Genomic DNA, 16,917 nt, shown 5'->3' on the forward strand with positions numbered 1-16,917 from the left:
ACGCGCCACTGGCTTTGAGGCTAAAATCGACGCTCCACTTGCAGCGCGGCTGGAAGATCAACGCACGCAGCTGGAGAAACGACGCACAACATCGCTGACGGAGGCTGATAAGTCGCAACTCACACTGCGTGGTTTTTGGGATACTGTGCGGCCGGATTTTTTACGCAAACCTTGCTTGGTGTGGAAAAACGACGCAACGCCTGCCCAGACCCCAGTGCTGCCCGGATCGACGCATCGCTCTCCTGCAGAGAGGAAAAACGATGCACGCTGATCCGACAGGAGAAGGAGAACCGACGCACGATCTCACTTGCTGGTGAGAAATCGGCGCGTACCTTTTTCGACGCACAATCGCACATGCTTGTTATTTTGACGCTACCCAGGTACTTTTCAATGCTAACAGTGTTTTACCTGGTTACAATAGGATTTAAGACTCTTTTGCTTTTAAAATTAATAACTTGACTTGTGTATGGTGTATTTTTTTCGTTTTGGTCTTGTTTTGTTTAGATACATATTTTCTATTTTCCTAAACCTGTGTTTGTCATTTTGTAGTGTTTTCATTAAGTTACTGTGTGTGTTGGTACAAATACTTCACACTTAGATCTCAGAAGTTAAGCCTGCCTGCTCGTGCCAAGCTTCGATGAGCGGGGGTTAGCTGAGGGTGATTCTCCTTTACCCTGACTAGAGTGAGGGTCCTTGCTTGGACAGGGGGTAACCTGACTGCCCACCAAGGACCCCATTTCTAACATATGGCCTACATAAGGGTGACATATTAAGATTTAAATTGAAGGCTTTCTTCTGAAGAAAAGGGTTATTTTGACAGGTCTTGCTTAATTTTTTCAACCTCAGCAGTGGTAGGCCTGGAGTTTTGTTTACCTGGTCACATGAGAGGATGGCACAGTAGTGCTGTATTCTATAGGTGTAAATGACATTTACCTTTCCATGGCATGGAATCTTTTTGGGAAACATATAGGCCCTCATTATAACATTGGCAGTATTGACCGCCTACTGCCACGGTGACGGCTGCCATCATATCGTCGCTGTGGCTACCGACCGTCCATGCCATTATGACCAGAAGGCTGGTGGAATTCCATTGACAGTCATGGCGGCGGATGGCGGTATGGTGGCGCTGCTGCCAGCAGCAGCGCCACACCAGCAAACCACCGCCTACCATATCATGTTCCATGATGCAGCGTCCCATCTCCCGCCGGAGGACCCCCTGCAAGCAGGTAAGTCGGGTTCTCCGACAGGAGAGGGGGTGGGGGGGTGGTGGTTTGCATGTGTTGGTGTGTGTGTGACTGCGAGTGAATGCGTGCATGAGGATGTAATGCGTGTGTGCATGAGTGTGTGTGTGTGTACGTGCATTTTGTGTCGTGTGATTCCGTGTGTGACCGGATGTATGTTTGTGAGTTTGGATGTGCAAGTGTATGTATGCATGCATGCGTGGGTGAATGTGTGTATGCATGTGTGTATGGGTGTATATATATGTGCCTGTATGTGTGTATCTGAAGGGGGGGTTGGGAGGGGAAGGATGGGAGAGGACTCTAGGGAGGGGGAGGTGGCGGGTGAGACCCCTATCAGTGCCAGGGAAGCAATTCCCTGGCACTGATAATGCCTACCGCCATGGTTTTTGTGGCGGTAAGATTGCTACGAAAACAATGGCGGTATGCAGGGTCATAATCCTGAGCGTGGGATTGTGAGGGCCGCCTGGCTGGAGACCGAAGTCTCCAGCCCGGCGGCTGTTACCGCCCTGGCGGACGGAGTGGTACATTGGCCGTTTGGCTTAAGCCAAACGGCCAATGTCATATTTTGGGGGAAGGTACCGCCAGCCTGTTGGCAGTACCTTTCTCCAAAATTACGCCGTCTGCCAGGGTCGTATTGAAGGCTATAGTGTGGCTGTATAGGAAAGGTAAAAATGATTATTAGGGCATGACCAATTTCCACATGTTTTAGGGGTCAAAGCACACGGAATGTTGTCTGGTTAACAGTGTCATAGTGAATAGAGTGAAAATGCGTGGACAGTTGTTTAATTTTCACCTGTCATTGCACTAACTCTCCTCCCACCAAATCTTTAAGAAAAATCTGAGAACTGGGGTCTTAAACAGAACTGTTTAATTACCTCCAATCTTTAGAGTAGTTTTCTGTTTCTAATGTCAGAATAGCTCTTGAGGGTAACAGTGCACCTTATAAATCAATATAACATAACAATAATAGCACATTGCTCGGCGATCATTACGGAAGAACCTTAAAAAATACCTGAGTTAAGTAGTTCCTACTCTTTAGTCTATAGTCTGATCATGAAAGATTAAATGCTAATTGTAATCAGGGGCCGTTGTTAGTACTGTCTTGCTTGCAGCAGCTTCAATAGTCTCTCGCCTCTACAGACATAATATGATTTCTACCGAACTAAGCTTCTTTTCTCTTAGCAACCTGTTTTTTTTAGCTATCTAGTTTAATACTTTTATTTTTTGCAGATAATTAATCATTGCAGTTTGGTTATTCACGTACTGTTCCACTTCGTGGTCTTTGTTACAGTCCCTTTAATGAGGGTACAGAACCATATTATATAAGTAATGTGAATGGAAGGAACATTTTACGTAGAGAAAACATACAGTCAGAGTAAAAATGTGAGCAAAATGATAAAAAGAGAGAGATTAGAGAACATACAATGTAATAACTATATTGGATAGATCTTAGAAAGGGTTAGCAATATTTGTCTTATTTGTACTATGATTTTCATATAGATTTTTGTTATCTCACCAGTATGGCATCTTTTCTGCTCTGGATCATGCCGAATGAGTGGTTGTATACCTCTAGAGTTACCATTGATGTGACCCTCGCTTGCATTTTTCCATAGTCATTATGTTTTACTTTGACCTCAAATTGAGTTAAGTTCTTATTCCCTCCAGAGGAGGTGGCCAGAGTGTACATACATCTTCCTTGGTAGTCATAGTGATGTCCATCAAGTGTAGTATAGTGAGAGTCTCCAAGAGCAGCACATGTTCCAAAATCTGCAGGGATGCACTTCAGGATACCATCCTCCAGTGTGCACTCTTCATTGGGCCCACAGGTGAAAGGGATACAGCCAACAGATCCACCTTCTTGACACGTGCACTGTGTGTTACACTTTCCATTGGGGTAAAACACTTCGCCTTTCTTGTAGTATTTCTCCCTGTAGAGACACCCACACTGACTTATATCAACACACTGATCTCCACTGAGGATAAAGCCATCATTGCAGGAGCAGCCTTCTGTGCAAGTAGAGTCACATCCTGCGGGGGTGGTGAGCCCACTACAGGTGATGGGACATCCAGTGGAACATAATTCATAGTGGCTGTTTGTAGGGCATGCCATAGCTATAAAATGAACACACAGTAATGGTTAGAGGTAAAAAGGCATATGAGTAAAGCAATTAAAACCAGCTGCTAAAGACGATGTAAGTCGCCACAGCTTAATGTGTTCAACTGTCTAACACAAAATTGTTGCAATTACACAGGACACAGAACACAAGGAACACCAGCCCGCAAATCTCGCAGGAGCCAAAAGCAAAGATCTGCAAATACACTTATCTGACCTGGAGCATTTGGGAGCTAGGCAGCCTATCCAAAACACATATACTCCACATCTGCTTCAAACGCAGGGAGGTACACCAGGCCCTGTTACAAAAGACACATCTCAGATCACTCAAGAGACTATGCTTCAATTAATACAGAATGAGCAGGTATATGGAACTGCTTTTTTTTCCTTATGTCCATGTAGTCCTTGTCCATTACCACAGCAAAGAACATGCAACAGACAGGGAAGGGTAGTTTGTCCATGTGACAGGCTGGATGGCAGAACATTGAACACGATTTCTTTTAAAAATATTTTTATTACGTTTTGACACATATACTAGTAGATAACAGTGAATTAACTGTACCGAGCATGACATTTGTGTTCAAGCATCCTCGCCCCTTTCAATAATACAGCCTATCAATTAACACAGAACAAAAACGTGTGCCCAACCCCCTCCTCAATTCGCCCAACCTTACCTGTACCTACTTAGAGTTTGCAGTATACTTGTCTACAGTCATAGAGATCAGTACGACACTGGACAGCAGTAGTGTTCAAACTTTTATTACCACCTGAGAAACACAGACCTTGAGCTTCTTCCTCCAAGAGCATCTTTCCCTCTACTCCATGGACCTGCGGACACTTGGTAAGAAAGATCTCATTGCTATCACTCCGACTTATTGCTGTGTTACCTTTTATTCTCCCTGTCCCTCCCTCCCTTGTTCCTGATTTTAACCCCGCTGCCCATGTTCAGGGGTAGCAGGTGGTGCTAGCTGCCTATTGAGGCTTACTTTTAATTGTTTTTAAGACTGGAAGAGTGCCATTTTTCCTCTAGGCTTCCGTGCCTCGAGGAGACGCCATTTTGATTGTCAGCCTAGCTGCACTGTCTGCTGCCTCCCTGACCCCTTTATAAGGGTAATGAAACAGTGGACGTGCTGCTGGCACACCAAAGACATGCCTGTTTGCACCCTGTTGCGCCTGACCAGCACCAAGGGCCAGGGATGCTGCTCTCCCGGCCTAGATGTAATAACATTTTCAGCAAGTCAACTCCTTGCCCTCAGAACACCTGTTTTGGACTGCTGCCAGCACTCTTTTGACCCTGGTCTCCCACACTGGGTCTGCAATAACTGCTTATGGACTCCCCAATGTGAATTTGTGCAGCCAGGAAGGAAGTAAAATGGGTCAGTTGGCAGGTTCCTATTAGTCAAATGCAGATACCTACCCACTCACAAAACTGATATCCAGATAGGGCACATTCAAGAGGTGAGGGGATCACCATTATCTTTAAGAGCTCTATTAAATGTCTCTTCTACCCTCTGATAATTCCTGACTGTGAAAGCATGTCCTTATCCCTAGCAGTGAACCCTACATTCACATTATTTGGGGCTCTTATTAACGTCCCCCCTCGCCCTCACAATAGGTTTATTCAAGCTCTTCCTGAACAAGTTGCTGATCTAGTTGGCAGTAAATCTAACTTTACTATTCTCGGCGATTTGAATATTCATGCGGACGAACCAAGTAATGCCGTGGCTAAAACACTACTTACAAACCTTGAGGCGCAAGGTCTCACATGGATGATCAATGGCCCTACACATACCAAAGGTCCTATGATCGACCTTGTGTTCAGCAACATCTCAGAACTTTCAGCTCAGACACCACTTCCTCTATCATGGTCTGACCACTTTTTAATCAGGCTCATGATAATGAATACCGCCACTGACACAGGTCGGCTAGCAAACAAGTTATCTGGTCAGCACTGGTCTAAACTAAATTGCAAGGAATGGACCTCAGCCCTTGAGAACACTAGAGCCATTCTCCTTAATTCCATCCTAAGCTCAGTGGACAAATTCATTGAATGGATCTCCACGTCCTTAGACTCTGTACTACAAATAAAAACTATCACCCGAGGTGCTGGCCATATAAAATCACCATGGTTCACTCCTCAGCTATTGCTGCTAAAAAAGGAGTGTGAACGCCTTGAAAGAAGGTGGAGAAGAACTTATGATATGTCCGCTAAAAAGGAATATAGGAAAGCAGTTAGACACTTCCATACAGAAATTAAAGCCACACAGACATCATTTTATGCATCTAAAATATATCAGTCCTCCAACTCTCCCAAATAAATCTTCTCAATATTTAAAGAAATCATTCAAGTGCCCGCTCACACCGATCTCACTGAAGCCTCCAAGAAGCATAGCAATAATGTGGCCTGTTTCTTTCAAAAGAAAATTCTAGACATATTTTCACTTTTTCCAGAATGACGACCTTGCAGGTCAGGCTCAAGTTCTAAACTCCAGAGATCCTCTATTAGATTTTCCGCCCCTTACGGAGGAATCAGTAACTAACTTGTTACACATTATAAATGCAAGATCTCCACTGGACCCTGCCCCTCCTCACATTTTGGCATTAGGTTCAGACATGATTGCCACTGCTCTGACTAAGGCCCTTAACGAGTCTTTAATAAAAGGCCTTATTCTGTCACATTGGAAACATGCTATTGTTAAACCTTTACTTAAAAAGCCTCATCTAGATGCAACCCTATTGAGTAACTATAGGCCAATTTCTCTCTTGCCTATGGCAGCTAAACTGATTGAAAAACATGTCAATAGACATCTGTCAGGTTTTCTTGAAGAACACAAGATCCTTCATCATACTCAAATGTGATTCAGACCCCATCATAGTAATGAGACTTCCCTTCTGGCAGTAGTCGAAGATGCTCAACGACAACTGGATTTAGGGGGCGCTGCCGCCATCATTCTATTGGACCTAAGTGCTGCTTTTGACACCGTAGGTCATAACATCCTGCTTCATAGAATTTTCAATGCAGGCATCAAGGGGCGTGCTTTGAAATGGTTCTCCTCCTTTTTGAGGGATAGAACCTTTCAAGTTCTTGATCGCTCTTTCTTTTCCAACAGCCTTCTTCTCAGCTGTGGTGTGCCCCAGGGCTTCTCTCTCAGCTCTAAGTTGTTTAATATCTATATGTCCCCTCTGGCTGAGATTGTGGAAGCTTACGGCTTGTTACTGGTTTCCTATGCTGATGATACACAGCTGGTCTTCTCATTCTCAACCTTCTCTAAGACAGGTTAGCCCCTCCTGACACCCTGTCTTCAAGCAGTAGCTAGATGGATGGCCAGCTGTAAACTTAAGCTGAACAAAGAAAAAAGAGAAGTCATGCTGGTGGGTAATTATGACCCACTCAGATCCTCTTCTCTGCTCCCTGATGGGTTGGAAGGCCTGCCTCCACCAAGCGACAACATAAAGTCCTTGGGTTTTTGGCTGGACTCTTAACTGACTTTGGACTATCAATCTAAAAAGCTGACAGCCACCTGTTTTTGTCTATTAAGACTTCATAGAAAAGTATTTAAGATACTTCCTTTTCAAGCCAAAAGACCAATCACTCAGGCTCTCATAATTTCATGCCTGGACTATGGAAATATCCTCTATCTCAGTTCACCTCAATATGTACTAAAAAGATTTCAGGTGGTGCAGAATGTCGCAGCACACCTACTTATGAAGATTCCCAGACACTTGTCCGCAAAACCTGCTTTAGTTTCCTTCACTGGCTGCCTTAGGAACAATTGATCAACTTTAAGGCCCTCTGCACTTTGCACAGAGCTCTGCATAATAAGGGTCCGGCCTTCCTTAAACAGATTGCAACACGCTACATCCCTCAAAGGGCTCTTAGATCTTCGACAGACTCCCTAATTAAACTTCCATGTACTAAAAAAGCAAGATGGGGAGGTTGATCTTTAGCATTTACAGCCGCAAAACTCTGGAATTCCCTTCTCTTGGAGCTCCTCCAGGATAGTCAAGAAATGTCATTTCGTAAGAATTTAAAGATCCTTACGTTCACAGCATAAGTTGTCTCCTTGTCGTTCTGCTTCAGCTCTAGCAATGGGAGGCCTCCAGGTACAACTCCTAAACTAAACTAAAGTAAACTGTATGCTTTACAAACTTCTAAACTATACTAAAGTAAACTCCCCCAACATTCCTTCAGGTTGCCAAAGTGTCCCTGGAGCATCAGTGATGCAGCGTTTGTCTGTGACATTACAAGCGTCAGTGACATTACAAGAACTGGACAAACTACAACACATCCCTCCTGCAATAGAAACTTAAGCAATATTGTTTCAATATCCCAATACAAAATACGTACCAAAATAAAAAAATAAAACAATGGTTTAAACCACAATCCACTGACAAGTACATTTCTGTCAGGATGCAAAATAGAAATGTACAAACTTTGAATTCCATTTTTCCATTTGTCACTCAATTCATAGTTCAACAAATAAGAGGGAACTTTCCTTGAGCAAAGAATGTGGCGTCTTTCCACATTGTTCACTGTCTCTGATGAATTGCACTGATAACCATGTCTGTCTCTTCCTTCACACCTTGCCAACCTGGACATGCTCCACCCACTATGATCACACAAAACTACAACATTTTTCTTCACGCACTAATACGCTTAGCACCTTTGGGTGTCCATCCTGGCTTTCTCACAAAAACATAGGCCCTCATTATGATAATGGCGGTAAATGCCGCCTACCGCCACGGCGATGGCCACCAAAATACCATCGCCGTGGCTACAAACCGTCCACCATAATATGACCGTAGCCAGAATTCCACAGAAGGCTGGCGGAATTCCGTCTACGGTCATGGCGGTGGACGGCAGTAAGGTGGCCTGCTGCCAGCAGCAGCACCACGCCAGAAGAACGCTGCTGACCGTATTATGACACATGATACGGCTTGGTGGTGTTCCGCTGGCGGACGCTGCTGCTGGCAGAAGCGCTGTGTCCCGTCTCCTGCCGGAGGATCCCCTGCATGCACGTAAGTCAAGTACTCCGACAGGAGATGGGGGTGGGGGGCGTTGTGTGTGTGTGTGTTTGTATCCGTGTGCATGCATGCGAGTGTGGGGCATGTGTGATGCGTTTGCGCATCAATGAATGTGAGTGTGCGAATATGTTGTGACGTGTGAATGCGTGTGTGCTGATATGTATGTCAGTGCGTGTGTGTGTGTGTGAGCATGGAAGTATGCATGCGTGGGTGAATGTGGGTATGCGTGTGTATGTACATGTGTGTTTATGTTGGGGGATGGGGTGGGTGGGGGAGAATTCTGGGGAGGGGGGCGAGGGAGACCCCTATCAGTGCCAGGGAAGGAATTACCTGACACTGATAGTGCCTACCGCCATGGTTTTCGTGGTGGCACAAAAACCACGGAAACCATGGCGGTAGGCGGGGACATATTACTGTGGGCGGCCTAGTGTTGGCCGCCGGGCTGGAGACTGTAGTCTCCAGCCCGGTGGTCGGTACTGCAGTGACGGTCGATGTGTTACATTGGCAGTTTGGCTTTTGCCAAACAGCCAATGTCATAATATGGCAGTATGCACTGCCAGTCTGTTGGCGGTACTACCGCCACTATTGCACCGACCGCCAAAGTCCTAATGAGGGCCATAATCTCCACTTATCAAACTTGATCATGCACCTTGTGTTTAATGTCAAATTGCTACTTGTATCTCACTTGGTATCTTTCCACAACACATGAATCAACCTCCTTAATCGTGTCTTCAGATTAGGAATTAAGGCCCTCATTTGGACCTCGGCGGCTGCCGGGCTCCCGCCAAGCGTATTATGACTGCTGGCAGCCCTCTGCCCTTTTTCAGACGCCATACTGGCGGTCGGCGGTGAAGTGGAGGCTGGTCCACCTCCGCTGCCACGTCATCAGAACACCGCCCACCAAATCACGTCCCAGGATTCGGCGTGGCAGTGTTCTGGTGATAGGGAGCTGGCGGCGGAGCAGCCCCCATGGATCCCGTGCCCTCCCGGAGGATCACCGGACCAGGTAAGGTGATCGTCTGTTAGGGGGGTAGGGGGTTGTGTGTTGTGTGCATGCATGGGGGTGTGCGTGTAAGTGTGTAGAGGGGATGTGTGAGTGCATGTATGCATGCAGTGGGTGTATTGTGTGTATGGGAAATGTGACGAATGTCTGTTTGCATGTGTGCATGTATATGTGCATGTACCTGTGCATGTATGTGTGCGTGTATGTGTTTGAGTGGTGTGAGCCTGCCTGTAGAGGTGTGTGGGGTGTGTGTGTGTGTATCTGGGGGGGAGGGGGTCCTACCACCTTTGCAGGGTGGTAGGGGGGTGGTGGGTGGTGGGGGGGTTCTGGGGAGGGGGAGTGAGGAGGGAGAGACCCCAATCAGTGCCAGGGAACATATTCCCTGGCACTGATAGTGCCTACTGCCATGGATTTCGTGGCAGTACAAAACCCCACGAAATCCATTGCGGTATGCGGGGTCCTGATACCGCCGGCGGTATAGTGAAGGCCGCTGGGCTGGAGACCGAAGTTTCCAGCCCAGCGGTCATTACCACCCTGGCGGTCAAAGTGTAGAAGTGCCAGGTTGCCATGGCGGTAACCGCCATGGCCATTATTCCATTTGTTTTCCGCCGGCCTGTTGCCGGTATTACCGCCACTTTTACTCCAACCGCCAGTGTTGTAATGAGGGCCTAAGTTTGGACATTGCAAGCCTTCCTCTAAAACACTGAAAAGGTGATAACTTAGTCACCATATTGGGTGTATTGCAATGCACCCACAGTCCTTCCCTGAGCACATTTTTAATAGTATCCTCCCGTCCACAGCCAGCTGTGCAGGTGCTTTAATCAACTTGTTCAAGAATTCAACCAAGCTATTGGAATGTGGTCAATGCAATGCTTACGTAAATGTGTGGGCTAAATTCCTCCAAAAACTCTTTCATCTCACTTGATATAAATTAGACTCTAATGTCCATTACAATTCACTTGGGAATGCCTTCTGATGCAAATACATTTCTCAGGAATTCAAAAACTGTTATGGTCATCACAGTACCCACACAACTTGCTGCAACCCACTTAGATGTGTAATTTACCAATATCAGGACAAAACTTTCCCCTGCCGGCAACAAATCAAAAGGATCCACAATATCTAACCCCAGTTTAACCCAGGGGTCTTCTGGAAGCACTAATGGTGACAATGGGGCGGTCCTGGTCACTCTAGACTTGTAATTTGCTGCACATTGGATTAAATCTCTAACTACACCCTCCACCTGGCTGTCCAACCCTGGCCACCAGTACTGTTCTCTAACTCTTGTCTTAATTAATTTGCTTCCCAAATGCCCCTCATGTGCTAGGTTCACAATCGTATCCTGCAGTCCAACTGGGGGAGCCATGAGATTCTCTCTGAAAAGATTCTCATCTGCAATACACAATTTCTTTTGGACATTCCAAAATCCACTAGGTTCCACATCCAGATCTTTGAAAGTTGGCCACCCTGCTGATGCCAATTTTTTACACTAAATCTTTCACCTCATACTTGGCAGCTTCACTGTCCCATTCACATTTGCCAACTGCTGACTCTCTCACCCACAAGAGAAGCATCCATTACCTCGTCACCCTTGCTAGATTTGGTGTTAAGCAATGGCAACAAGCAGTCCGCCAAAACATTTTTTATCCCACGTAGGAACTTCACCTTCCACCCATCTTTTAACATGTGGGGAAATGTTTTCTAAACTTCTGCATCCCAACAGTTGTACAAGAGGCCTGTGATCCGTTCTGAGTATAAATGGTTAGCCCCACAGAAAGAACTTGAAATGGTGTATTGCCAAAGTGCAAACCAATGCCTCATGCTCAATGAGTGAATATCTTTCCTCAGTACTCTTAACAGAGCGTGAGGTGAAAGCCACCACCTTCTCCTCACCATCTTTCACCTGAGACAACACTACTCCAAGCCCTTTCAAGCTGGCATCAGTGGTTAAAAATGTTTTCTTCATTACATTCAAATGGTTCAAAGTAGGCACCTTTTCAATCTCGTTCTTTACAACTTTGAAAGCCTCCTCTGCCTCCTCTTATGTTATACCTTTTTTTAGCTGTACCACACTCGCAAAATTTGTAATAAATTTGAAGTAGTAGACCACTGTACCTAAAATTTATCTGGCCTGGTCATTGTTAGATGGGCACAGTGCTTCAACAATGGAGTCAACCAATTCAACCTTTGGACTGATCCCTTCATCAGAGATGGTATGCCCCAAATACAACACTGATCCTATTGCAAACTTGCATTTCTCCTTATTTAGAGTCAACCCCTTGTCCTTCAACCTAGTCAACACCTGTCTTAGCACTTCATCATGCTGCTATCTATCCTTCCCATACTCTAGGATGTCATCTTGGACATCTGGAAAATCATCACCGACTCAAGACCCTCCAACACAAGCTTCATCAGCCTTTGGAAGCGCACCGCCGCTGAAGTCAATCCAGAAGGCAGCCTTTTGAGCGAAATGCTTCCAAAAGCATGACAAAAGAGGTGAGAGCCCTGGAGTACATGTGCAGAAACACCTGATGGTACTCAGCAGATAAATCCATTACACTAAATACTGTGACACTTTTAAGTGGGGCAAGGGCCTCCGTAATGTTTGGCAGGGGTTGACGATCCATCAGATAAATCTGTCCCTGAGATCAACACACATACGAATCTTAGCCCCATTGCCCTTTGGCGCAAGAACCACTGGGGCCAACCATTCCGAGGACTCTATCTCCTCAATGATTTGACTCTGCCGTCTATTTAACTCTTCCTGTAAAGGCTTAAGCATAAGATTAGGTACCTTCATTGCTTTGTGCATTTCTTGTTTAGCACACTTTTATACAATTATTTTATGGTCAAAACGCTCTAGAAGACCTAATTGATCACAGAACTCACTCACCCAGCTAGCATTTTCGCCAAGGAGGTACACCAACATTACTTGGGTGGGTGAATTTGGGTTCTATGCAATTCTCAAATCTCTCTGGTGCCTCCATCCCAACACATTGTTTCTGCTTTTGGCTTTGTAAATTTTCCCAACAGTTTTCCTTCCTTGAACATTGATCATCATTACAGTGTACCCCACCAGATCTACAGTCATGCCTCCATACCCTCCAGGATTGATGTCTGGTGGTAGTAATGTGATGCTATTTGAACCATATACTGTTTCACAAATTTTGTCCCCCTCCAAGAATTAGCGAAACCAGTGAGGTTCTTGCCTTCTATTTCAGCCTTACATTCTGGCATTGTTATTGGACCACTGTCCACATTATAACCCAAATGTTTGATATCAGCGGAAGAAGACACTACATGCAAAATCACACTCTAATTCTCTTCTGGAACATCAAAAACATCATTCAATTTTGTACTTTCACACACATGTGCAAAGTGCCCCTTTTCCCCTCAATTCTGAGTCTTTCCACCCACACCAGATCCAGACACACCTTCACTACCACCGGATCTTCAAAGACAATTCCTCTGGTTGCTACTCAGCACCTTATCTCCTTACACTTTTTCAGTAGGCGTTTCATCAGGATCAGTAGAAGCCAAATCTACTGTGTGAGGGTACTTACTCACATCTCCTAAGCCCAATTAGATGCGTATTTCATTCCTTCCATTATTTCAATTGCTTTTTTATTGTAGAGTTTGTTGCCACCATCGTTTCTTGGACCCTCAGATCATTTGTGCAGTGTACTAATTGGTCTCTGATGAGGGAATCAGTTAACTCACCAAATTCACACGTAAGAGCGAGATTCCTTAAAACAGCTACATAATTAGCTACCCATTCTTCCTTAGTCTGCACTCTCATAAAGAACTTGTGTCTCTGCCTTACACCATTTAACCATGGCCAAAAATGTTTCTCCAACATACTTACAGACATTTCGTATATATCTCTCAGTTCACCTTCTTCAGTACCTGTGTCTATTTCCTATAAGCTGTTGTAGGACTCTTGTCATGGGGAGGAGACTGCTGGTTTCTGGCAGCAGCACCACCATGCGTTGGGGACTGAGTCTTATCCCACACCGTCGGGCAGCTGTTGGCCTAATCCTTTAGAAGGGACTGTATCTCTGCGGATGACCTTGCCACTTGGAGATTATAGGTCTTGCGGGCAGATGTAAGCGCCACGTGTTTTTGAAAGAAAAGAGCATTCAGTCTGCTCAGCTTGTCAAAATTTACATTCAAAGTAGCAATACTTCTGCTACTTTTACCTCTTGCGTGGGGGGGAAAAAGCACATTTCCGCATCAAGTCACAGTTTGGGAGACCAAAACCATTTAGGCGATTCCACCCTGCATACTACAACAGCCTTCATCCTTTAGCATCACATAATTCCTATTCAAGAGCACCTGGAACTTCGAACGAATTAAAGAGACAGGAACACAGTCATATAACAAGCTAAGTTCGCTGGTGAAGTATTACAAGCTCCATGCAAGGACAGCTGTTTACAAATCATCAAATGGCTCACAGAAGTCTCACATTGGCTTCCGCTAAGAAAGACCTCTTTCATGCCGTTGTATGAAAAGGGTAGCTCCCACACCTTGTGAATGTAACTATCTCCTAGCCCTTCAAATGTGCCTTCTGGAATGTGTTTCAAGCATGATGTAAATTGAAATGTTGAAATTGGCCGAATAATTACCCCGTGTATAAACCATACTTCTGATGGTATTTTTTGCAACAGTAAAAGGCACCTTTCCTAACTTTTCGATGTTAAGAATGATGTAAGTTGCTTCTTTCTTAGCCATTATGTGTTGTTTTCATGACAAATGAAACACGGAAAATAAGTCCTTGGAGTTTCCGTATTGCCTGGGCATGTAACCACATTTCAGGACTTGTAACATCCAACCTAACTGCATGATGGACCTTAGTTGGCTCTGTCTATGATGTAAAATGACACATCGTTTTGAAATATGTTAATTACAGATGTCATAATAAGGTTTAGGGTGTAAATGCGGTTGGACAATGTGTCCATACCATTATCGGCTAAAGCTTTCTGCAAATTTTCCTGATCTATTTGCCTCAACCAGGCAGCGGCTTCTTTCTGGGAAAGCTTCCAAATCTCCATAAAAGTCTCTGTCTTCTGAGACTAAGGTGTTTTTAACGGCTGCTAGTGTGGAAGATTTCAGCCACTGTTGACATAGTTTGCCCACACTATATGTGGCGATGATACCATAGTGCTGTGCTGTGATGTAACAAGGGTGGGGTCGGCTCGCTCTAAAACCCTGTGTGGAGTTCACAAAACACACATGACAATCATTTGTGTCCACTAGCCACAATAACCACCTGTTGTGTTAAATGTTGAGTTAAAGGTGGAATTCTGGACCCACCCAATGGGCTGTTCTTCAGTGGCATTGAAAATCCTTTGCCATTTTTCAAATTTAGCTGGTGAAGGAATACAGGATGCATTAAGGGCCTGATTTATAAAAAGTTAGTGCCGCCTTTATGTCATTTTGTGACGCAAAAGCAGCGCAAACCTACAAAATATATTTATATTTTCTAAGTTTGCACCGCTTTTGCATCAAAAAATGACATAAAGGTGGTGCTAACTTTTCATAAATCAGGCCCTAAATTCCTTACTTTTTCCCAAGCCTAAGCAACTTGTTTATTGTACAGTTTCACTAAGAAATATAATTTGTAAAGGAATAAGGTAAGCTATATATAAGGCTTCCTTTCCCTGTATTTGCCACTCTCTAGTTCCCCAAACACTCTTTAAGCCAATCAACTTCAACCAGTATGCATAGCCCTCTACAGCCAACAGGGAAACAAAGGAATCAGAATAAATCAATTTTGTATGTCTTAGCAAAATATTCTGCAGTTTTGTAGGTGGCAATTTAAAATATTAAGACTCAGCATTTTTGACGTCATGCCCGATAAAATACAAGAAGTTTTCTACTGATGTTGTGGATCTCCCCACTGGTGGAGTCAGACAGTGTCCCCACTGCGTATAATTATGAACACTTCTCGGGGGGCTGGCTTTTTGTAGAAAATAATGTCCCTAATGATGGTAACAGAGCGTTTCCCCATAATTCGCAGTTGTCATATAAACATCTTCACTTTCAAACACAGTATAATAATCAAGCTTAGAAAGCATAAAAGTGACTGCTTTTACATCCCAGTCATGAGAAACAACCCCATGTGATATAATATCATTTGTAGAAACTTTGAATACATATGGAATTTGAATCATTCCTGTCAGACCGAAGATATCGAACGGTACTTTAGCCCAAACAATGCCATCTGGAATTATAATAGCTGAAATGCTCACTAGGAACAAGTCTTTTTGGACTTTATGTGAGGACAGGTAAAGATTTAAAACCTCATCCACCAGTTCAACAGCAGAGTGTTCAGGAAGATAATGACCATGTACCAGCAAACAGAAAACAATGACAAAATCAATGAAGAGGAGGAAGGCAAGCAAAGTCAGAAAAATCCACAGATAGTACGATTTCATTATTTTTAAGCCACTTGAAAAGCTTACATGCTCTTGATACAGGTGCTGCAGTATAATTCAGAATTTATGGCATTTCTGCTTGTAGATGTAGTGGCACAGACTAAGGAAGGTCCATTTTCCACTTTCCCCAAGCTCGGGGAAGTTTCTTCATTGTTGCTTAATATTTGTAGTCAGTCAGTCAGTCAAAGAACTTTATTCGGTAGATGCCATAAAAGTACAAATTTAAATCAAATTTCCGAAAAACAAACAGTGAGAACACATCTTACATATATTGTCCAAAAAAAAGATAACAGAATAATCTTATCCATGGTCCTCCTTAATAAATATTCCAATATTCTTATCAGAAGGTTTACTAATTTCATGCAATATCATACTAAAAGAGAACTGTTTAAATACCCTAAAATATAATAAAAAACATTTCTTCCACTAAAATAAAATCTATACTAAACCACACATATAGAGTATAGAATTCTGAAATTTAAAATAAGATTTAAAAATCAGCATAGAATAAAATTAATAAATTACAGAATGTTAATGCCGGTTCCTAATAGCTATAGATGATCTAATAAAGTTTAAAACCTGATAGCAAATTTTATCCTTTGGTAATTTCTGAAAATGTATCAAAGCTTCCTTATAATGGATTGGTCTTAGAGTACGTAAAATAGGTAAAATGAAAGAATTTCTAGGGGAGGCGTAAAGAGAACAAAAGAAGAAAAAATGAAGAGTGCTTTGTTTTGAGCTGGCATCACAAGGGCAGGGTGGTAAATCTTTTTGCCAGGTACACTGCTCGGGAAAGGCCACCTTAAAATGAATCAAATTTAGTCTAAAAGAGGTTAGAAGAGAATATATTTTTGGGCATGAAAACCAAGTCAAATAAGGTTCAATATATAAAACCGTAGCAATCTGGATATAAGAATCTAAAGATTTCAAGTTAAGACAGCTATAAAGTCTCATGCATATGCCTTAGCCCCAGCTTATCAAAAGATGATCGCAAATACGAAAGCCATGGAATCCTATTCGAGTTAGCCAATTGAGTGCATTCCGTAATACATTCCCGCACAAGACTAGCCGCTGGATTCGTCCAACATCTAATCCACA

General features: G+C 43.8%; 1 protein-coding gene across 1 annotated transcript in view; it reads right to left on the reverse strand.

The window, feature by feature from the left end:
* Positions 1–16,917, reverse strand: part of LOC138246476 (IgGFc-binding protein-like) — a 372,467-nt gene that overhangs the window by 180,095 nt on the left and 175,455 nt on the right. The window contains exon 16 of the mRNA XM_069201113.1: positions 2,758–3,353. Coding sequence (XP_069057214.1) covers positions 2,758–3,353 — 596 coding nt within the window. The remainder of the gene's footprint in view (positions 1–2,757; positions 3,354–16,917) is intronic.

Source organism: Pleurodeles waltl, chromosome 7 (genome assembly GCF_031143425.1).
Source record: "Pleurodeles waltl isolate 20211129_DDA chromosome 7, aPleWal1.hap1.20221129, whole genome shotgun sequence".
Classification (NCBI taxonomy): domain Eukaryota; kingdom Metazoa; phylum Chordata; class Amphibia; order Caudata; family Salamandridae; genus Pleurodeles; species Pleurodeles waltl.